General features: G+C 51.8%; 2 protein-coding genes across 3 annotated transcripts in view; one reads left to right on the forward strand and one right to left on the reverse strand.

Moving 5' to 3' along the window:
* Positions 1 to 12,269, forward strand: part of Dnah1 (dynein axonemal heavy chain 1) — a 61,251-nt gene extending 48,982 nt beyond the window's left edge. Inside the window, exons 55-78 of one of the 2 annotated variants that reach the window (XM_050158260.1) lie at positions 612 to 797; positions 1,068 to 1,259; positions 2,081 to 2,248; positions 2,328 to 2,519; positions 2,697 to 2,828; positions 3,292 to 3,417; positions 3,617 to 3,736; positions 3,846 to 3,995; positions 4,079 to 4,239; positions 4,978 to 5,203; positions 5,336 to 5,531; positions 5,841 to 5,992; positions 6,603 to 6,799; positions 7,027 to 7,175; positions 7,368 to 7,522; positions 7,598 to 7,729; positions 8,287 to 8,457; positions 8,735 to 8,914; positions 8,988 to 9,164; positions 9,626 to 9,796; positions 9,922 to 10,052; positions 10,548 to 10,899; positions 11,143 to 11,377; positions 11,803 to 12,269. In XM_050158260.1, the coding sequence (XP_050014217.1) occupies positions 612 to 797; positions 1,068 to 1,259; positions 2,081 to 2,248; positions 2,328 to 2,519; positions 2,697 to 2,828; positions 3,292 to 3,417; positions 3,617 to 3,736; positions 3,846 to 3,995; positions 4,079 to 4,239; positions 4,978 to 5,203; positions 5,336 to 5,531; positions 5,841 to 5,992; positions 6,603 to 6,799; positions 7,027 to 7,175; positions 7,368 to 7,522; positions 7,598 to 7,729; positions 8,287 to 8,457; positions 8,735 to 8,914; positions 8,988 to 9,164; positions 9,626 to 9,796; positions 9,922 to 10,052; positions 10,548 to 10,899; positions 11,143 to 11,377; positions 11,803 to 11,924 (4,173 nt within the window). In that variant the 3' untranslated portion in view covers positions 11,925 to 12,269. Of the gene's footprint in view, positions 1 to 611; positions 798 to 1,067; positions 1,260 to 2,080; positions 2,249 to 2,327; positions 2,520 to 2,696; positions 2,829 to 3,291; positions 3,418 to 3,616; positions 3,737 to 3,845; positions 3,996 to 4,078; positions 4,240 to 4,977; positions 5,204 to 5,335; positions 5,532 to 5,840; positions 5,993 to 6,602; positions 6,800 to 7,026; positions 7,176 to 7,367; positions 7,523 to 7,597; positions 7,730 to 8,286; positions 8,458 to 8,734; positions 8,915 to 8,987; positions 9,165 to 9,625; positions 9,797 to 9,921; positions 10,053 to 10,547; positions 10,900 to 11,142; positions 11,378 to 11,802 lie in introns of those variants that run through there. The other variant, XM_050158261.1, reaches the window with a different exon arrangement.
* Positions 12,270 to 12,419: 150 nt separating this feature from the next.
* On the reverse strand, positions 12,420 to 21,003 carry Bap1 (BRCA1 associated deubiquitinase 1). Its single transcript, XM_050158262.1, has 17 exons — positions 20,855 to 21,003; positions 20,731 to 20,760; positions 20,560 to 20,614; positions 19,448 to 19,580; positions 18,930 to 19,049; positions 18,412 to 18,473; positions 18,197 to 18,339; positions 17,854 to 17,932; positions 17,309 to 17,432; positions 16,867 to 17,014; positions 16,250 to 16,431; positions 15,743 to 15,873; positions 14,737 to 15,215; positions 14,461 to 14,621; positions 13,985 to 14,077; positions 13,821 to 13,893; positions 12,420 to 13,659 (listed from the first exon to the last, which is right to left on the reverse strand). The coding sequence occupies exons 1-17, from the start codon at positions 20,889 to 20,891 to the stop codon at positions 13,526 to 13,528; spliced, it is 2,184 nt and encodes a 727-aa protein (XP_050014219.1). The 5' UTR covers positions 20,892 to 21,003; the 3' UTR covers positions 12,420 to 13,525.
* Positions 21,004 to 21,103: the final 100 nt, after the last annotated feature.

Raw genomic sequence — 21,103 nt, forward strand, 5'->3', positions numbered from 1 at the left:
CTACATTTTTCTCTGCTCCTCTCCCTGCCTCTCCCCTTCCCCTTTCAACCCTCCCCCAAGGTCCCCATGCTCCCAATTTATTCAGGAGATCTTGTCTTTTTTGACAAATACTTAGGCAGAACTATTACTACTTTAAGCCAGGCACACCCTTGGCAGGGGTTCTATGAAGATCAAGGCAGATGAATCCAAATAGGTCGCGCAATGCTGATGATCACCACCGGCAGATTCTGCACAGAATCAGGGTTTACAGTAAAGGGTCCAGTCCTCCCAGCACGTATCACCATTATTACCATGGCAGCTTTCTGCCAGTATTTAAGTGTCCTGCTCTCTAGAGTCAGAGTGTTACAAAATGTTTCCCGAAGAAATGGGGAGGTACATCTCTGCATCGTTACGTGATGGCCATGTGGGCCAATTGGGCTGGGACATCCAAACCTAGAAACTCCTAAGCCCTGATATAGGCACTCAAGATACAGAAGGAACTCCTGGCCTTCCCGGGTCTCTACAACCTATTGCAACTAAGAGAGAAAAGGTGGCCATCTCAGCCCTCAGAAAGGGGAAATTTCCGTCCTTGCCACTGGCCACTAACTGGATCCCCTGTCTCCCATTCCTAGGTGGACACAGCCATAGCGGAGGAAACTCGGAAATCAGTGCAAGCAGAGGAGATTAAGGCCAATGAGAAGGCCAGCAAGGCCCAAGCTATTGCTGATGACGCACAGAAGGATCTGGACGAGGCATTGCCAGCCCTGGATGCAGCCCTGGCTAGCCTCCGAAACCTCAACAAGAATGACGTGACAGAGGTGGGCAGCTGCCCGTCTTCTCACACTCACTATCATGTCTCTCTCTGGTGTCCTCTTAGGTCCTATGGTGTCCCCCAAGCCCCCCCCCCCCCCGCATATCTTTTGGTAACTGTGTACCAATAGGTAAGGGCAGAATGAGAGCCAGATACTACCTTCTTGTTCCACTTGCCCAAGGCTCCAGGACCTATGGCAGTAAAGACTTGGTTGGTGCGACCCCACCTCACCAAAGGGTAGGACCTTCCCTTCTACACCTCTTGACATGGCCCATAGGTACGTGCCATGCAGCGCCCACCCCCAGGAGTGAAGCTGGTCATAGAAGCTGTGTGCATCATGAAGGGCATCAAGCCCAAGAAGGTGCCTGGAGAGAAGCCAGGCTCCAAAGTGGATGACTACTGGGAGCCAGGCAAGGGGCTGCTGCAAGACCCAGGCCGCTTCCTTGAAAGCCTCTTCAAGTTTGACAAGGTAACCATGCTAAGCATAGGGGTAAGCCCGTGGGTAGGATGCAGTAGGATGGAGAAGTGCCTGCCACACCAGTATCTTCAAGTACTGTGGTCTTGTTCTTCCTCTACCTGTCCTGCCACCAGCTGCAGCACACGTACCCCTGGGGGACATAGAGGTGTTTGGGACCATGGAAATAGAGCTGTCCCACCCCTACCCCAAGTAGCTGTCAGGGGGGATGACAGCCTCTCCCTCCCCAACAGATGTCTGAGGAAACTGGGATCAGGCCAGGAGGATGTCGCCCACAGTCACTCCAAGGCTTCACAGCCTGGAGATCCCCACCCCCACTGGCCATAGTCAAGAGGTTCACCGCCTGTTCTATGTTGTCTCCCTCCCTGAGCTTCAGCTTGCTCTGGCTATCGCTAGATCCTCTGCACTGTCCATCTGGGACTTTTCAGTGTCCATGGGCATCTGCTCTCTCGGGATGAAGCCCACAACCCCTTCAGTGAACCCCTCTCCAGTCCAGAAGTTCACTGAATGCCAGTTGCCTGGCCTACATGGGCTACCCCCTGCCATCACATATCATAAGGCAGTGACCAGTGTCACAGCTTCCATAGGCCTCCTCCTACTGTTCCATTAGATGAGAAACCAGACACCCTTCTCAGAGAGGCACTCAGTCCATGAGGGCTCACAGCCTGAGCTCTGATCCTTGAAGAGCCTGCCAGCAGTTCAGCTCCCAGGCCCATGGTCAACAGCAGTGGAAACAGCACGGATGTGGGAGGCTCTCTGGCAGGCACCTAAGATGCAAGGAAGCAGTGTCCTGAGATCCATGATTTCCACCCTAGGACAACATTGGGGAGGCAGTTATCAAAGCCATCCAACCATATATCGACAACGAGGAGTTCCAGCCAGCTGCCATTGCCAAGGTGTCCAAGGCTTGCACATCTATCTGCCAGTGGGTGCGCGCCATGCACAAGTACCACTTTGTAGCCAAGGCCGTAGAGCCCAAACGGGTAAGGACTATTCAGAGCTAGAAGGGGCCAGCTCCCCTACCAGGTACTGGCTACGAGCTGGCCCTCTTCCTGCCTGCAGCAAGCCTTGCGGGAAGCCCAGGATGACCTGGAAGTGACACAAAGGATCTTAGAAGAGGCAAAGCAGCACCTGCGTGAAGTGGAAGATGGCATCGCCACACTGCAGGCCAAGTATCGCGAGTGTGTGGCCAAGAAGGAGGAGCTGGAAATGAAATGTGAGCAGTGTGAGCAGCGCCTAGGCCGAGCTGATAAGGTATGTGCCCCTCTCCGACAGAGCCTACAGGCAGGACTGTCGGGAAGAGAAGAGCTTCTCCCCTGGGCTCTCCCTATCCCCTTCTTAGCAGCTGATGGCCAGGGCCAGAGTGGGCAGATCCAGCCCCAGGCCTCAGCCCAGCCTCCCAGAGCCCACACCATAAGACTGCTTATACAGCTCATCAATGGACTATCGGATGAGAAGGTTCGCTGGCAGGAGACTGTGGAGAATCTGGAGAACATGCTCGACAACATCTCTGGTGATGTACTGGTGGCTGCCGGCTTTGTGGCCTACCTGGGACCCTTCACGGTAAAGAGCCCCCATCCTACCCTGGACCAGCGTTATCCATCCCACAAGGAGACCCTCCCTAGAGGCCTTCTCTCTGTGAGGGCAACCTGTGGAGTGCCTCTCCTTCCCTCCCGCATGTAGCATGCGGATACTGAGCAGGTGCAAGTTGTGACCCAGGTCAGAAGAGTCCCCCTTGGAGTATAAAAAGGCTCGCACATGTCACCTGTGCCAGATGCTGCTCTCAGTGTCCCATTTAATTCTCACAGCCATCTTTAGGGCAGGCATTGCAGGCATGACCCCTTTCATAGACAAGGGTCTGTGGTTTGTAGGATCCAAGCAGGCCTGAAGTGTCTGTAATGTCTAGTCCACGTTAGCTAATGCACTGAGCTTTGACTTCTGCATGCCTTTACCAAGCAGTGTTGTAGCCAGAGGTGAGGAGGATCCTGTGTCTGGTGTGGTGGTCTCAGGTTTTACATCTCTCCAGGGCCAGTACCGTACATCACTCTATGATCAGTGGGTCAGGCAGCTCACAGTTCACCAAGTCCCGCACACCTCCAAGCCCACACTGATTGCAACCCTGGGAAACCCAGTGAAGATCCGTTCCTGGCAGGTAACTCTCAGGAGATGTCAGGATATGGAGCTGGGTTGAGAGCCTCCTGCCTCCTTTCTACCCCCTTTACCAACTAACTCATGGATGCCTCCTCTCTGCCCTCCTGGGTGTAGCAAGCGGGTAGTGAGAGTAGCTAATGTACCAGCCACCTAAACTTATATAAGAACCCTGAACCAGCATGGCACCTGGATTCCCACAGATTGCTGGCCTCCCCAATGATACTCTGTCAGTGGAGAATGGGGTCATCAATCAATACTCCCAACGCTGGACCCACTTCATTGACCCTCAGAGTCAGGCTAACAAATGGATCAAGAACATGGTAAGCAGACCCACTAATGCTGCCTTGTCAGACAGGCTCAGCCAATTCTAGGGAAGCAACTGGGCCTTGGGCTGGCTCTAAGCTCCCATAACCCCACTTTCCCCTGTAGGAGAAGGACAATGGGCTAGATGTGTTCAAGTTGAGTGACCGTGACTTTCTGCGCAGCATGGAGAATGCTATCCGCTTTGGCAAGCCATGCCTTCTAGAAAATGTGGGTGAGGAGCTGGATCCAGCACTAGAGCCCGTGCTGCTCAAGCAGGTAGGCCTGTTGGGAAAAGGGAAGCTATGGACTACAGGTCCAGACACTCCGACCACAGTGCCCGCTCATCCTGCCTGCCACAGACATATAAGCAGCAAGGAAACACAGTGTTGAAATTGGGAGACACAGTGATCCCCTACCATGAGGACTTCAGGATGTACATCACCACCAAGCTGCCCAACCCTCACTACACGCCAGAGGTTTCTACCAAACTCACCCTCATCAACTTTACACTGTCACCCAGGTGAGCCACCACCCGAAAGAACAAAGCGTCAGCTGTCCCTTCCTGCCATCTGACCCTTGGCCATCTCTTAGCCATCCCTAAGCTGCAGGGACTCAAGAGGTCTGTCTTTACTGCTTAGTGGCCCCATCAACTTCCTCCCAGTCACTCTGGTATTCCAAAGTGCAGACCCTCCATGGGCCCCTCTTACTTCATTTCCACCTAACAGTGTTCCTCTTCTCCCTACACACAACACAGGCACACACAGGCCTATTGCATACTAAAGCCTCCATTTGAGTAGCTACAAGCAGTGGGAGGGGAAACTGTCTTCTTTATTTTTTGTGCATTGGTGTTTTGCGTGCATGCATGTCTGTGTGAAGGTGGCAGGTCTCCTAGAACTGGAGCTACAGACAGTTGTGAGCCCCCATGTGGGTGTGGGAATTGAACCCAGGTCCTCTGGAAGAGCAGTCAGTGCTTTTAACCACTGAGCCATCGCTCCAGCCCCAAAACAGGCACTCTTAAGCCTTATCTTACTTGATCATTCATAGCCCCTTTTGCCAAAGAACTGAGGATCTAGCTGGCCAGCCCCTGCTATTCAAGGTCTTGCTGACAGCCATTAGTTTGAAAGCAGCCCAGCATCAATCCTAGAGATGGAGGGTAGGCCTCCCAGGCTGACAGTGGCAGTGGTGCTGAGCTAAATGTGGGCTTACATTGAGCCCTAGGTTCCCCAGGTACTACAAACATGGCCTTCCACCCCGGTAGTGGCCTAGAGGACCAGCTACTGGGCCAGGTCGTGGCTGAGGAACGACCTGATCTAGAAGAGGCCAAGAACCAGCTGATTGTCAGTAATGCCAAGATGCGCCAGGAGCTGAAGGACATTGAAGACCAGATACTGTACCGCCTCAGCTCCTCTGAGGGTAACCCTGTAGATGATATGGAACTTATCAAGGTGCTGGAAGCTTCCAAGATGAAGGCTGCTGAGATCCAGGTTGGAAACTGCCTTCGCCAACCTGAACCCCTCCCCCCACTTGCCCCAAACCTGCTTCAACCTACATTTTTGACCTATTGCTCTTTATCGCCTCCCTGGACCTAATACCTTTCCTTTTTCCCCTCTCCCCAGGCTAAGGTCAGGATTGCAGAGCAGACAGAGAAGGACATTGATCTCACACGCATGGAGTACATACCTGTGGCTGTCCGCACCCAGATCCTCTTCTTCTGTGTGTCAGACCTGGCTAACGTGGACCCCATGTACCAGTACTCCCTGGAGTGGTTCCTCAACATCTTCCTCTCAGGCATTGCCAACTCAGAGAGGGCAGGTAGTTCTGTTACACTGGCACAACAGGCCCACTCTAAAATGGATGCAGTACTTATGGGCACATTTCTGTGGTGGAGCACACATAGGAATCCTCATCTCTGTTCACTTTTATATCTTACACTCATGATCCCGGAAAAGACACCACCTTCCATCCCTACCCTACTTAGAGCCCTTTTCTGGAAACACTAGCTGTCTAGGGAGATGCACAGAGTACCCTGATCGCTGCTGGGAGACTTCTGAGGCTGGGCTAGACCCTGATATTCTCTCTCCAATTTCCCCATGCTCTGTCACCGCCTCTCCTACCCCGTAGACAACCTGAAGAAGCGTATCAGCAACATCAACCGCTACCTAACCTACAGCCTCTATAGCAATGTCTGCCGCAGCCTCTTTGAGAAGCACAAGCTCATGTTCGCCTTCCTGCTGTGTGCCCGTATTATGATGAATGAGGGCAAGATCAACCAGGTGCAGAAGCTGTCAGGTGGCTCAGGGCCTGTCTGTCTGAGGGTTACTCTATTGTGAGCATGAGAACTCAGCATAGGTATTACAGGAAAGCCAGGAATAAAGGCATAGCACAAGTAAAGGGGACAAAGGTCTTTGGAAGCACAATTCCTTGCTTAAACACAACAGGGAATTCTGGGTTATTATGGCCCAAATGATGCTCTGAACACTAGTTTTTTTTGTTTTATTTTGCTTTGTTTTTTGAGACGGGGTCTCTCTGTAGCTTTGGAGCCTGTCCTGGAACTAGCTCTTGTAGACCAGGTTGACCTCGAATTCACAGAGATCCACTTGCCTCTGCCTCCCAAGTGCTGGGATTAAAGGTGTGCGCCACCATCGTCCAGCAAACACGGGCCTTCTAAGAGCCTTAAATGTGCTGCTGAGCAGAGATTGTCCCAGGGACAAACTGTTCTGAGCCTCCCACACTTGTTTAGTCAGGAGCTCTCATGGGCCTCATAGCCAAGAAAGGACAGAAGAGTAGACACTAGGAGTAACCCAGTTTTTCGGGTGAGAGGCCTAAGGACACAAAGGAGCTGGCTACAGGGTGTAGGCACCAACCTGACCTGTACTCTGCTAGGCTGAGTGGCGCTACCTCCTGTCTGGAGGCTCCATCCAGACCATGACTGAAAACCCGGCACCACACTGGCTATCGGACAGGGCCTGGAGAGACATCTTGGCACTTTCAAACCTGCCAGCTTTTGCCACATTCTCATCTGATTTCGCGAAGCACCTCCAAGAATTCCAGGCCATCTTTGACAGTGCTGAGCCTCACCGGTGAGCTGGATCCCAGACTAGGCTACCAGGAACACAAGAGAAGACCCCAGGAACAGGCTTGCCCAGAGGCCTTATCTGAAATATTACCTAGTACTGCCTTGCATCCATGGGAATGTCTCCCTGTGCCTCTAGCCCTGTTGTCCTGGGAAACCCCACCTTCTGGCAAAGTTCATGGGCCAGTGGCTTCACATGGGCTGGCTCTCAGGGAGATGTGGGCTTTGTTGCAGGGAGCTCTTGCCTGGCATCTGGGACACATACCTGGATGATTTCCAGAAGCTGCTTATTCTCCGTTGCCTGCGTGGGGACAAGGTTACTAATGCCATGCAGGACTTTGTGGCCAACCACCTGGAACCCCGTTTCATTGAGCCCCAGGCAAGTGCTGGTCTCCAGGGTCTCAAGGATATGATGGCCTTGAGGACTACCTTCCAGCCCTGTCCAGGCTAGAACTCTTGAATAGGGACGTTCTAGGACTCAGAAGGCCCTTCTGGAACTGCTCCAGGAACCCTTGCCCTGAACCCTCCTATCAACCCCATGTGGTCTCAGCATATCTCCCCGTCCTTCCAGACAGCCAATCTGTCTGCGGTGTTCAAAGAGTCCAACTCCACGACCCCCCTCATCTTTGTGCTGTCACCCGGCACTGACCCGGCTGCTGACCTCTACAAATTTGCAGAAGAAATGAAGTTCTCCAAGAAGCTCTCTGCCATCTCCCTGGGCCAGGGGCAGGTAAGGGTAAGGCAGAGGAGGAGCAGGCTGGGGAGGATGAGCAGCGGTCACCTACTCAATGTTCCTGTTCTCTAGGGCCCTCGGGCAGAAGCCATGATGCGCAGCTCCATAGAGAGGGGCAAGTGGGTCTTCTTTCAGAACTGCCATTTGGCACCAAGCTGGATGCCAGCCCTGGAGCGTCTCATCGAGCACATCAATCCTGACAAGGTGCACTGTGCTGTCATTGGGTCCTTCTCAGTGAAAGGAGTAATAAACCACCCATCAACGACTGAGGCTGCTTAAATGAGACAGTCCCACAAAGCATGCAGCCCAAACCCAGATGGAAAGCATGTCTATCACGATGCAATAGATTAATCTGGACTTCTGCTGTTGTTTGTCTTTGTTTTTTAAGACAGGACAGCCATGGCTGTCCTGAAACTCACTCTGTAGGCCAGGCTGGTCTCAAACTAAGAACCACCTGCCTCTGCTTCCCAAGTGCTGGAATTAAAAGTGTGGGCCACCCATGACTGACTATTCTGGATTATTAACTAGATTATTATTGTCCCTCCAAATCCTGAGTCTCAGGGGGTTGGTGACTTCCCTAAGGCTACCCAGCACAGAATGGTGACCCTAGAGTTTGCTAAGTCCTGTTCTTAGCCAGTTGTCCACATAGCCGTATATCCTAACCAACTCAGGGAAGGAGTAAGTCAGAGCAAGAGGGTGTTTCTGGATAGGAAGGAACCTTCACTGAGGTCTTTGTGTTTATGAGGTGCTGTGACCACCAGGTACATCGGGACTTCCGTCTATGGCTCACCAGCCTGCCCAGCAACAAGTTCCCAGTGTCCATCCTGCAAAATGGCTCCAAAATGACTATTGAACCACCACGTGGTGTCAAAGCTAACCTGCTCAAGTCCTACAACAGTCTCAGTGATGACTTCCTCCACTCCTGTCAAAAGGTGATGGCTCAGGGGCTAAGAGCACTGGCAGCTCTTCCAGAGGACTTAGTTCAAGCCCAGCATCCACACCAGGCAGTTGACAATGACCTGGGGCTCTAGCTCCATGGGGATTTGACACCTTTGGCCTCTGTGAGCAACAGCACTCATGTGCACATACCCATATACCCATACACATAATTAAAAATAATTTTCTATTTTTTAAGTGAGGTACATTCTAAGCTCCCACCTACCTGTCCCACCCCTTCCTCTTATGACCCTGTCCCTTTCTGTCCTACAGGTTGTGGAGTTCAAGTCACTGCTGCTATCTCTGTGCTTGTTCCATGGGAATGCACTTGAACGCCGTAAATTTGGGCCCCTGGGCTTCAACATCCCTTATGAGTTCACAGATGGAGACCTGCGCATCTGCATCAGCCAGCTCAAGATGTTCCTAGATGAATATGATGACATCCCCTATAAGGTAGGCAGGGGGCAGGTTGGGGGCCACTGACTTGGGCACTTTTACTAAGGACCCTTACCCACCCACCACACAGGTTCTCAAGTACACTGCCGGGGAGATCAACTATGGCGGTCGTGTGACTGATGACTGGGACCGTCGCTGTGTCATGAACATCCTAGAAGATTTCTACAACCCTGCTGTGCTCTCTTCTGAGCACAGTTACAGTGCCTCCGGCATCTACCACCAGATCCCACCTACCTACGACCTCAATGTGAGTCCACAGGAGGGGGCCAGCGGGGCTCCTGGGGCCCCATAGAACCCTGACGCAAAAGGGCACAGGAGAAATGAGGTATAGCCCTGCCTTCCAGAATACCTTTCTATGAAAATCCCACCCACAGCAGAGGCAGTCACACCTAGTGGGTGGTCATGTAGGCTATGTGTGGGGTAGAGACACTCCCTGAGGACATACTTCTAGGGTGATGGGGGAAGTATCCTGAACTGAAGTTGGGGTGGGTGAGCAAGAGGGAGCATGTCAGGTTTGAGCAGCTACAGAAACAAGTAGAGGGATATGGCAATAAATGGCTGAGAGGAAAGCAAGAACCACAGTACAGCATCACAGAGACCATTGCAGTTCTGGAAACAACAGGAAGGTGAACTGGGGAGGGTGACCGTGACTCCAAAGGCTGGCGAGAACAAGCCAAGGCCTTCAGTTTCGGCCCTCTTGCTTCCTAGGGCTATCTCTCCTACATCAAGAGCCTTCCACTCAATGACATGCCTGAGATCTTCGGTTTGCATGACAATGCCAACATTACCTTTGCCCAGAATGAGACTTTTGCTCTATTTGGTGCCATTCTCCAGTTGCAGCCCAAATCATCCTCAGTGGGTGGCCAGAGCAGGGAGGAGGTGGGTAGTAGTGGAGGGAAAGGGTCAAGGTCTGGACAAGGCCAGACTGCCCCATCCTGCCTGCACCTGCGAGTAAACTCTTCGAGGTGGCCAGTTCAGTCCTCTCATCTTTTTGTTCCCTGCAGTTAGTAAAAGATGTGGCTGAGGACATTCTGTTCCAGATTCCTGAGCCTGTTCCCTTAGAAGAGGTGATAAGCAAATACCCTGTGCTATATGAGGAGTCAATGAACACAGTGCTGGTACAAGAAGTCATTAGGTAATTTCTTGCCACACCTTAGCCAACCAGTCAAGGGCTACTGTGCTATAATAAGAATAATAACAGGTGGGGCCGGGCGGTGGAGGCAGAGGCAGGCAGATCTCTGTGAGTTCAAGACCAGCCTGGTCTACAAGAGCTAGTTCCAGGACAGGCTCCAAAACCACAGAGAAACCCTGTCTCGAAAAACCAAAATAATAAATAAAGAATAACAACAGGTATTGCTATTAGCCAGCTGTCGTGCTAAGTGCTAACTAAATATCTGTCTTCTAATTTGGCTGCTTATTTTCATTTTATAGATGAATAAACTAAGGCCTAAGATTGACTGTCTTAAGTAATTGACATATTTACTAAGGGCCAGAGCTGGGATTGTACCCAGAATGCCTCACCCAGTTCCACATTTAACTTGTATTCTGTCATTGTCTATGGGCACAGATGGAAGGGCACAGAGAATGCCACAGAACCCCAGCCCACTAATACCTTGCCCTGACCCTACAGGTACAACAAGCTCCTAGTGGTGATCACGCAGACACTTAGTGACATGCTCAAGGCACTCAAGGGACTAGTGGTAATGTCCTTAGAGCTGGAGCTGATGTCCACCAGCCTGTACAACAACGCTGTGCCCGAGCTCTGGAAAACCAAGGCCTACCCATCACTCAAACCACTGGCTTCATGGATCATGGACCTGCTACAGCGCCTGAACTTTATACAGTCTTGGATCGAAAATGGCATCCCCCCTGTCTTCTGGATCAGCGGCTTCTTCTTCCCTCAAGCTTTCCTAACGGGCACACTGCAGAACTTTGCCCGAAAGTTCGTCATTTCTATTGACACTATCGCCTTTGATTTCAAGGTCTGAACACAAGAGGGGGTGGTGCACTACAGTCATAATTCCCTAAATTTGAAGCAATCCTGAATAGGAGATGAAAAGACCCAAAGAGCCCCAGAGATATTCAGAGGGGAAGGGCAGATGACAGGTCACAGACTAAAATGGCAGATAGGTGATAGGCAGACAGCAGCTTTCAAGAGGGAATTTGTGCCTTCTGATACAAATCTTAACCTTGCTTCAATGTGGGTGTCTGTGTGCCCACCACAGGTGTTGTCCAGGACCCCATCAGAAATTGGCGAAAGGCCTCAAACAGGGTGCTATATTCATGGACTGTTCCTGGAAGGTGCTCGCTGGGACCCATTGGATTTCCGGCTGGCTGAGTCACGGCCCAAAGAGCTGTATACAGAGATGGCTGTTATCTGGCTCATGCCAGTAGCCAACCGAAAGGTTGAGACCCAGGACTTCTACCTGTGCCCCATCTACAAGACTCTGACCCGCGCTGGTAAGGCAACCCAAGCAGGCCATCCATACTACAGGTAAAAGTCTAGTCAGTTTACACAGACCCAGGATAGCTGCCTGGGAGAGCTGATGGAAGTCTGGGCCAGTGCAGAGTTCAGTAATTCCCTGCTTGCTTGCCCTCCTTAGTAATCTATCATGCATCCTAGGAGTCTATGGGCCCAACTTCCACCAGGGGCTCAGAGAAAGAAAACAGGGAATATAGTGGTGGTAGCAACTCCATCCTCAGTGCCTTAACTCTAGGGAGGCCTGAGCCCTCATCAGATCAAGTCACCAAGGAGCCTGACTTTTGGGCCCTGGTCCCTTCCTATTCCCAACTCAAGTCTGTCAAACTCATTGTTCATGTTCTTCCCCCCTAACCCAGTGGTGAAAGAGTAGAACCTAACCGTCCCTCTTTCTTGCCTGCTTCAGGAACATTATCAACCACAGGCCACTCAACCAACTATGTTATTGCTGTGGAGATCCCTACCAACAAGCCTCAGCGACACTGGATAAAGCGTGGTGTAGCCCTCATCTGTGCCCTGGATTACTAGACCCAGATAGAAGGGCCAGGGCCATTAAAGTGTTTCAGCAAGTCCCGTTGTGCCTTGGCTGTGTACATGAGGCCTCATCTACAGGACCACTGTAGGGGAACAGGGATATAGCAGTCAACAGCAGAGAATTGTCAGTAAGGGATGGGGGAGGGGGGGTGGGCACGAGGCAGCTCTGGCCTGTTGTACCTGCCCAAACGCAATAAGGGATGAGACATTGAGACATGCAACCTCTCAGGTCCCAGTTCCTCTCCAAGAATTCACCGGTTAGATCTACAGGCAGCTCTTGGTGCAGAGCCCCAGGACCTTTTCAGATTCAAAGCCATCAGATCTGGTGAGAGCCAAGCATTCTCACCTCAGTACCCTACCTTGTCCACAGCCCATCTGAAACACCACCCCAAGCCTACCATCACAGTCATTCCTGGCTATCAGCAGAGCTTCGGGGCCGCAGTCTCAGTCCCCTAGCCCGCCCACAGACCTCAGGACGGCAAGCAGAGGGCCATCTCGGCACACTTTTATTCACTCACTGACCAGTATTTACAGAACTGCAGGGCAGGACTGCAGGGCAGGGCTGCCGCACCATCTCCCCCACAGTCACGATCTACAGAAAAGGGCCTGCTTGAATCACCTAATCAAGCAGAACACAAAGCTGTTTGGGGCTGGAGCTTGAAACAGTGCTGAGCTTATGACCCACTGTCATCAAGCCCTATAGGAAAACAGGAGTTCTAACCCATCTTGACCCTGTCCCCTACCCTGAGTACCCTGCAAGAGGCCAAGGAAGCTGACACAGTAAGGAGAACTGAGTAGTGCCAGCTTCGTTCAAGCAGCCCTGTCTCTGATATCCCTAAGAGGAGGGAGACATGGTAATACTGAGGGGCTTAGGTAGAGGCTCATCTGACCCCAGAGACAGAGATTAGGAGGCCAAGGTCGGCCCATAGTCAGGGCCACAACACTAAAGGCAAAGAGCCCCAGAGCCTTGCTTTGACAGAATTAGCAAGTGTAGATGGAACCAGAACAGTCTGCATGCCACTGGGACAATTCAACACTTCTCTCCGCTATAGCTGTGGGACCCCGGTAGGCTGTGCATCCTACTAAGACACCCCATGCCCATTCCTGGTCCCTGAGTTTGGCTCTCTCCCAAGAGGAATTCACAACAAGGACAGGTTAGTAGCTGGAGCTAAAGCACCAGGGCCAAGGCCTTCTCAATTTCCCAGCTGGAACCCTGGTGTCATCCCCAGCAGGATGACAGCTGCTGGGAGAGAAAGCAGAGTCAGAAAGCTGGCCATGATAATATAGTGGCAAGAAGGGCAGGAGCCCCCAAAAAAACAGACATTTCCAATAGGTAAAATGTATATCCTGCTGCTCCATGGATGGTTGTGGAGGCCATAGCACCCTCTAATTCCAACTGCTGCTTCCTGTGCATCATGGGGTTGACTTGCCCTGCCAGGCCCCAGAGCACAATGCAGGACACACAGCTCATTCCCACTCCCAGGACCTGGGCCCTCACTGAACTATTCATTAATACTGGGAAAAGAAGAGTGGGGCAGGGAGGGCCCTGGTAAGGGCTTTGTGGCAAGAGAGGCTGCAGTTAGGGCCAGAGGTCCTCACTGTCGTTTGGCCTTGTAGGGGCGAGAGCGTTTCCGCCGGTCAGGCTTCCGCTGTTTGTGAAGCCGACCGATGCTGACCCCTTGGCGGCGCCGCACTGAGATGTTCTGTTCCACTAGGTTGGCCAGCATACCTGTGGAAAGCAGAAACTCCTAAGTAGGTGGCTGGCTTCCAGGTTCCATGTGCTTTAGTCTGATCAGCCTCAAAAGAATTCTTGCGGGGTGTGCATGGGGAGCTGAGGGACATGATACTCAGCAGGGGAGGACAATGAAGACACTATAGACGCCCCCTCACCTTCCTGAGCCAACATGGAAATGAAAGTACAGATAAACTCGTCATAGTTGTGGGTCCTTCGCTGGTCATCAATCTGTAGGAAAGAAAGTACATGAGGGCACCAGAGCTCCTCAGAGCTCTCCTTGGAAGAAGACAGAAGGACAGGCAGTAGAGGGATCACTCACCTTGAACTTCTTCCTTTTCTCCACTTCCTCCTTGAGACAAGCCTCATAGTTTGCAATCTCAGCTTCCACACACTTTAGTAGTGCTAGCAGCTCCTGTCAGAACCCAACATTGTACCTTAAGGGTCTGACTGGCACCAAAGCTCCATTACCAAAAAGCAACTAGAAGCAAGGGTGTACAGCCATAGTCCAAGGGGTTATTGAGGCCACCCAACCCAAAAAGGCTATCGGGCACCTGGCTGGCTCTAGCCACCAACTTTCACAACAAAATTCCAATTAAGAACCCAATACCAGCTGGGCATGGTGGCTCACGCCTTTAATCACAGCAGGCAGATCTTTGTGAGTTCAAGGCCAGCTTTGTCTACAAAGCAAGTTTGAGGACAACAAAAGCTCCTACATAAGAGAAATCCCATCTCTAAAAAAAGGACCCAGTACCTAGGCAGTGTGGCCTCTACTATGAAAAGAAAGCTGAGACTCACCTTAGGTGAGTACTTCTCTCCACTCAAGGGCTCACTGGGCCTGTTCAGCACAGACTTGTCTCTGCTATCTGTGGCTTCCACCACCTCCTTCTCCTCTAGGCTGCTGGACCCCTGGTTGCCTTGGCTTGATCTGGTAGAAGGTGAGGAACCCTTCCCACCCTCTGGGAGAGGACATAAAAAGATGCATCAGAGTACATGATACTTTAGTAGTCACCTGCCCACCTCCCCGCTTCTCCTCGGGCACACCTAGTGGTCAGTGAGGCACCCAAGGCCCACCTGTGAGTGCCAAGGGACTCAGTACACCATCTTCAGCAAGGTGCAACAGGCCTGTGCTAATGACAGGACCCAGGTCACGGACAGCACGGTTGTAGCGTATGCAGTCAACACGCAGAAGGCTGTCATCCTCTCCAAAGAGCACCTTGGAGATGTGAGAGGTGACAGGGCTAGAGGGCCGTGTGGGGTTAGCCGAGCGGATGGGCGAGCGCAAGGGTGAGTTGAAAGCACTGCCAATCTCAGAGGCTGTGTCCGTGCTCTCATTGCTAGGAGTGGGTGAAGGCTGCGAGTGTGTGGGCACAGCCACAGCTGGACTCCCAGCCCCACTGCTAGTCTTGATGGACAGAGGAATTGAAAGGTCTTTCTGAGACTCCTGAAGCTTCTCAGTTAAGACATTGATGGTGTTGGGCTGCAGCACTGACAGTTGCCCATCTGAAGAATTGCTCAACGATCCTGGCTTCCCTGTCCCCTTCCGCTTGTATCTGTGGGGTCCAATAAGAGGTAAAAAGAGGGAATGGACCAAGTGACCACACCCAGCAGTGTCCAGAATGGCTCAAATATATCCTCTTCTCCCCAGGCCAATCTGGAAGCTCCTACACTTGGTCCAAGCAATCTGACCCAGCAATGGCACCCTAAGTGCCACAGTACAGACAGGCCTCAAAGGACTTCCTCTATTCTAGCTAGCTCACTTCTAATCTTCCAATGCTATCCTATTTAACAGACCATCTCTCCAACCTCTTCTGCTACCCCAAGTCTTTGAGGTCCAGCTAAACGATCACCTCAACAAGACATGTCTTGATATATGGTAAGATACTTACTTCCCCCCTAAACCCACCACAAGTTCCTGAAGACTTGGGGTTTTGCCCTTCAGGCTAGCCTCCTAGCCTCCTCCAAGGTCTTGCATTCTCTAAGTGCCTAGTGTTCTCTGTGGAAATGCTTTCTCAGATACAGGGTGGAATACACAGAACAGGACCCAAGGCACCCAAAGTGTTTTGGAGCTGGGACTGACCTGATGGCAGAGCTGGTGTTCTGCACCTCATCCTCATCATCCTCATAGTCATCTTCATCATCAGAGTACTGTTGGGGTGGTCGGACCGGACCGCGGCTGCGGCCCACACCGGCCGCCAGGTCTTCCTCCTCCTAGGGCAGACAAGCACAGTATCGAGGAAGGCTACTCACCTAAACTGGGCATTGCAGCTAGGGAAGAAGGTAACTTGGCTCTCAGCTGTGCAAAGTACTTCTAAAAGAAACAGGATGCCCTGCCATATGCTTTTGTTACCAGGAGAAACCATCCCATATAGAACCAAGAACTAAGCACCTAATGTATAGCTCACAATATGGATTTAAAGCCAAAGGAGCTCTCTTGGCCACCTTAAGGCCATGCTATTGTGCTATGGTGGGGACTATGAGTGTCAGAGAACAGTCATCAAGGCCCAAGCAGAGTCAAAGAATAATTACCGGGGACCCAACACTGTTGCCTCTCATAAGAAAACTTGCCAAGGTGCTTTCATCTTACCTGCATAGGCGATTTGGCATAATTGTGATTGTCTAGAAAGGCTGGCAGTCGCTGAACAATAGGGGCAGGGTTTGGGGGAACCCCATTGAGACTCCCTGGAGGCTTCACCACCAGCTTAGATTTGCTGGGAGGACTGTGGGTCGGAACTTGTGGGCATGAACCAGCCACCTCCTCTGCACCATCTGAGACATGGCAGAGTAGACAGGACATTCAGGTGGATCCTTAAGAGAACTTTACAGCAGTCTCCCCAGTCTAGTGACAGTTGTTTCCCCAGTGAAGGCGGCTAACAGGACAGGCCACTAAGCTCTAAGTCATGGTTCCACAATGAGATAGAGAAAAAACAAGGCAACAAGAAAGGCAGCCTTTAGAGAATATACTGGGGGGTGAGGGAGGAGGATAGGGGCAATATGGAGGGGCAGGGGTCTAAGGTCATGACAGTCCCTTACCCTACAGGTGTCCTTTCAGAAAAACTCACTCTACTCTCCCTCAGTGTTTTGAGGGGGAATTTCAGACCTCCTGCTGAAGCCCCTACACCACTGCCCAAGTACTTTCTTAAAGTGCTTGGGCCTCCCATGTCAAGCTATCCAAATGGCTGAGGCCCCAAGTCCCTCAAGTACCTGTGTGAGTGCACTCAGAAGCCGCTGGGGCCCTGCCTGCCTCCAGCCTGAGGGGGGACTTGCTGCTTGCTGGCTTGGTCTCCTCGGACAGTTGTGACTCTTGAGATTTGTGGGTCTGAATCAGCTCCGGCTGTGTTACTCTAATCAGCTTAAAACACAACTCAAAGCTTAGAGGAGAAGGGGTAGAGCCAGGTTTCCATCTCAGACAGCTAAGGGCTCTGACCCTACTCATTTATTTGCTAGAAGATAAAAAGGTCAAACCACACTTCTTTTTAGAAGCTTCCCCCCCTAAGTTTTGCCACCCCTGCAAAGGAAAGAAATGGTCAGTTAACCCTGAATCTACAAGATACCATGAACTGGGAATTAGAGACAGACACTACAGTGTTAGAGAGACAGGGAACGGAGTGTATGGCTGGCCTGGCGAGGCAGGAGACCCGCTCACCTGCTGCAGGGCCTCCAGGACTGTTTGTCGGTTCACCTTCAATACATGTAACCTGGCCTCATACTTGATCCTGCGGTCAGGTACCACAGCCATCAGGTTGAAGCGGATGTCATGGTATGGTTCCCTGTAGTCACAGTGAAAGCTGTCAGAGCAGTCTCTACCCCGGCCATGCCAACAGACTAAGGCAAGTATCTTGTAGTTGAAGGTACAGGCTCTAATCCTATAGGCAGGCAGCAGCCAGTCACATACTCAGAAACCTGAGATGTACCTTCCATGAACTATGTGAGGGGCCTGTCAGGAAGTGAATTAGCACACTTGTGCCACCCAGCCACCCCGCAAGGCTTGCCCTTCCTCTAGCCCAGCCCAGAGCAGGCCACAGGCAGCCTAGGTAGGAAGACAAGGGATTGGAAACCCAAGACCCAAGCCTGATCTTGCCAGATACACCACATGGCCTTACAATTTACAGAGCATCTGGCACCTCTCTTTCCCTCCTAAAGGAGACACAGTTCCAGAAGGGTACAACAGGGCAAACTGAGGGTCTTTACCCTGCAGTAGCGAGGCCAATTCGTTCCATGATGACCCGCCGGGCTTTATCGGTCCACTCCTCATCCTCTCCCCAGGGCCCTAGGAGAGAACAAGATGAGGAATCAGCAGGTAGGCAATCCTGAGATGGTGTGACCAGGGATAACAAGGAAAACAGATTACTGTGGCTGAGCCAGGTACAAGCTGGTCATGTAACTTGGAGCAAGATTAAGTCTTGGTCAGTTAGATGTCTTTGGTACCCACCCAGTTCATACTACTGAGTCTCAAGAACCTAAGGGCCCTGAGACCCAGATAACCAGAAGGAAGCATGACAAATCAAGCAAGCCACTTCCTCAGGATGCCTACCGTGATCAATAGGGTAGACTTTCAACCCATCCAACTCAAAGAGCCGCCCTGTGATAGGCACGTAGCTGACGAAATGGAAAGCCTCCATGGTCCGCACTGCACTGAGGCCATTCTGCTTCTCGGGAAGATGACGTGGTTCTGGCCTGGAAAAGGACAAAGTAAGAGACATCCTCCGCTGCCCCTCCCCCATATCAGCAACTACAGCTCTCACCTACCTGGCATGGCTATTATGTGCCTTGGCCAGCTCAGGAGCATTTCCAATCGCGTATCCTTTGCTCTAAGAAGAAAATAAGACTACATGCAAACAGATTCTTAAGTGAGCCTCTGGGTGAGGGCAGAGTTCCAGAGAGCAGGCTTAGAGGCATTCCAAGAATCTCAAGCAGCACAGGTAACTTTCCTAAAGGGCTAGTGGTGGCAGATGAGCGCACAGGACCTCCCAAAGGGAGGGGCCATACTGGCTTTGCACAGTAATCAGTGACTACTGGAGAGCAACACAGCCTGCTACAAAAAGTTACAGGAGAAAAAGTCCTGACGTGGGTGACTTGAGTTTCTCCTTCCCTATTATCATCTCCTTCTTAACAGCAAAGTCTAAAACCAACCACCTTCCACAAAACTTATGAGTCAAATAGATATTATCATTTGAAAAAGAAATGGCCGAACAGTACCAAATCTCATGTAGTAGCATTACCAAAGGCTCTGTTTGTGAGCCGTGATTTAAGGCACTACAGCATACCTCTGGGCTGAAGCCTTTGGTGAAATCCTTCATTCGACTCAGGGTGGGCCCCAGATCCACACTGCTGCAGTTCAGGAGCACGCTCAGCAAGGCATGAGTGGCGCAAGAGTTGGGAATCAGCTGTAAATCAAAAATAGTCACTCATATACCCCTCGCACACTTTTTACCGTAAGCTTCCCCAAGCCCACATTCACTGAGAAGACTACAAAAAGATGCCAGCAACCCTCATTGGTTTCCTTTGTCTCACTCAGACTTTCCTCATACAACACAAACCAACTAAGTACCAAGTATCTAGGGACGCAGAGAATATCCTGAGATACCATCTACTCTAAAGGTATTTCCTCCAATGAAAAAGAGCTAGTTCTGGTTTGCCATGGGGTTTCCACAACAACTACTCCTGGTACCAGTCCTGCTCTTCTTCCTGCTTCCCCCACTGTCACTTTCCACGCAAAACCAATTAACAACCAAAAACAAAAACCAGCATCCTGCCCTTTGAACTAGCTCAGAATTCAGCAGACCTGGTGGGCAAAGAACATGTTATTGACAATATCGTCATCAATCACAGATGTCTCATCCACGAATGTAGAAACCTTGCGGCGGGACCTGCGTTCTTCGATCCATTTGAACAGGAAGATAAATCCATATACAGGCCTAGAGAAGGAAGAGGCAGGTGGCAGTCAGCATCCCCTTCTTTCTCTCCCTGAGTCTGCACTGGGGGTGGGGGCCTAGTGCTCTGAGCCCCTCTCTCTTATCAAGACTGAATCCAACACGAGCCTGAGACGTCACACCCAGAAACCTCTCCCAGGCAGTCAAGTGTGAGCTTCATGCTCTGAAAGCCCACTCAGTCACATTATGAAGTCTGGGCAAGAGAAGGAAATCTGGAACCGGTGGTCCAGGGTGCAGCAAGGTGGAAACTCTGATGAGGAGTCCGCACCAGCTCTCATTTGTGGACCTTAGCCTCAAGCCCCAAACCGGGGAAGCGTATGGACTTCTGAACCAGTCCCTTCACTTAGTCTAGGAAATAAAAGCGGACTTCTCGGATCATTCCTGTCAGCAAGCTCCTCTATTCTACACATCACCAAAACCAGAACCCGAGTTTAGGTCCCTGAAAAGGGCCATGTCACACCAACCAATCAATGCAGGACAACTTCGTTTAGTTTGGAGACATAGTCTCACTATGTAGCTTAGGCTGGCCTCAAAGTCAAGACATCTGCCTGCCTCTGCCTTCCGAGACCTGGGATTAAATGGGCACAGCACCACTCCTGGTCAGGGCAAATTCTGTGTGCACAGCACACGTGGTCATGTAATTAACGGACTGTACACTTATTTAAAAAAAAAAAAAAGGCGCTGTGCAGCCAGAGGCTTCTAGCTGCAACACCAGAAAAGGCAGCCGAACTGTATGTACTCCAAGAGTGGTTAGGGTTAAAAGGTGGGTTACTACTTCCTGGAGGGGAAGCGCTGAGGGAAGACTGGGAATTAAACACAAAAACAAAAGTCCAAGGAGGACACCCACAAAGAGCGAAGTTTTCTTAGGCGACATTTTATACTACTACTGCCTCCCTTGAAGGGGTACTATTCCACTGCCCTCTCCCAGCCGCCCCCCCCCCCAGGTAAGGGCCCAGCCACTCACCCCTGGCATTTACTCTGAAGATCATAGATCTCCTCCACTTGCACCCCTTTGACACCTATGATCAGGAAAGAAGAAGTCGGCAAGGCAGCCCCAGGCTCTGCAGGGAGAACTCAGGGGGCACCCCACACGCCCCCTAACAGCCAGGTCCCAATGGTCAGAGGCTGCTCTTACCGAAATCTTCCACCAGGAGGGTGAAGAGGCCTGGGTGGGACAAGAGGAGGAGGGATTGTCAGGCAGGAGCGTCCGGGGCCCATCCGGCCTCCCCAGCCCCCGGCCCGCCGGGGCCCCTCCGTACCCGGGTCACTCTCCAGCTCCAGCCAGCCCTTATTCATCTTCCCGCGGAGCGGCCCCTCAGCGCCATGTCCAGGCCCTGCCAACCCCACGCCGCTCCCAGTGGGAGCGCCCACTGCACTCGGGGCTCCTCAGCCCCACACAGACAACGGGCCGCGCCGCGTCACTGGCCCGCGCCGTGGCCGTGACGTCATCACCACGCGACGACTCTGGCCCGGGACTGGCCTTCCGCCCGCAGACCCGTAGAGGCGGG

Source organism: Alexandromys fortis, unplaced genomic scaffold (assembly GCF_014885135.2).
Source record: "Alexandromys fortis isolate MF-2015 unplaced genomic scaffold, M_Fortis_MF-2015_v1.1 scaffold_106, whole genome shotgun sequence".
In the NCBI taxonomy this organism is placed as follows: Eukaryota; Metazoa; Chordata; class Mammalia; order Rodentia; family Cricetidae; genus Alexandromys; species Alexandromys fortis.

What these genes read in the sequence shown, in the direction of transcription:
- Bap1 (XM_050158262.1), bottom strand. Translation starts at nt 20,891, where the DNA reads ATGAATAAGGGCTGGCTGGAGCTGGAGAGTGACCCGG. An exon ending in AGTCTACCCTATTGATCACG is followed by an intron (nt 17,933 to 18,196) that starts GTAGGCATCCTG and finishes GTTCTCTCCTAG; the next exon opens with GGCCCTGGGGAGAGGATGAG. An exon ending in GAGAGAAGTACTCACCTAAG is followed by an intron (nt 14,078 to 14,460) that starts GTGAGTCTCAGC and finishes GGGTTCTGACAG; the next exon opens with GAGCTGCTAGCACTACTAAA.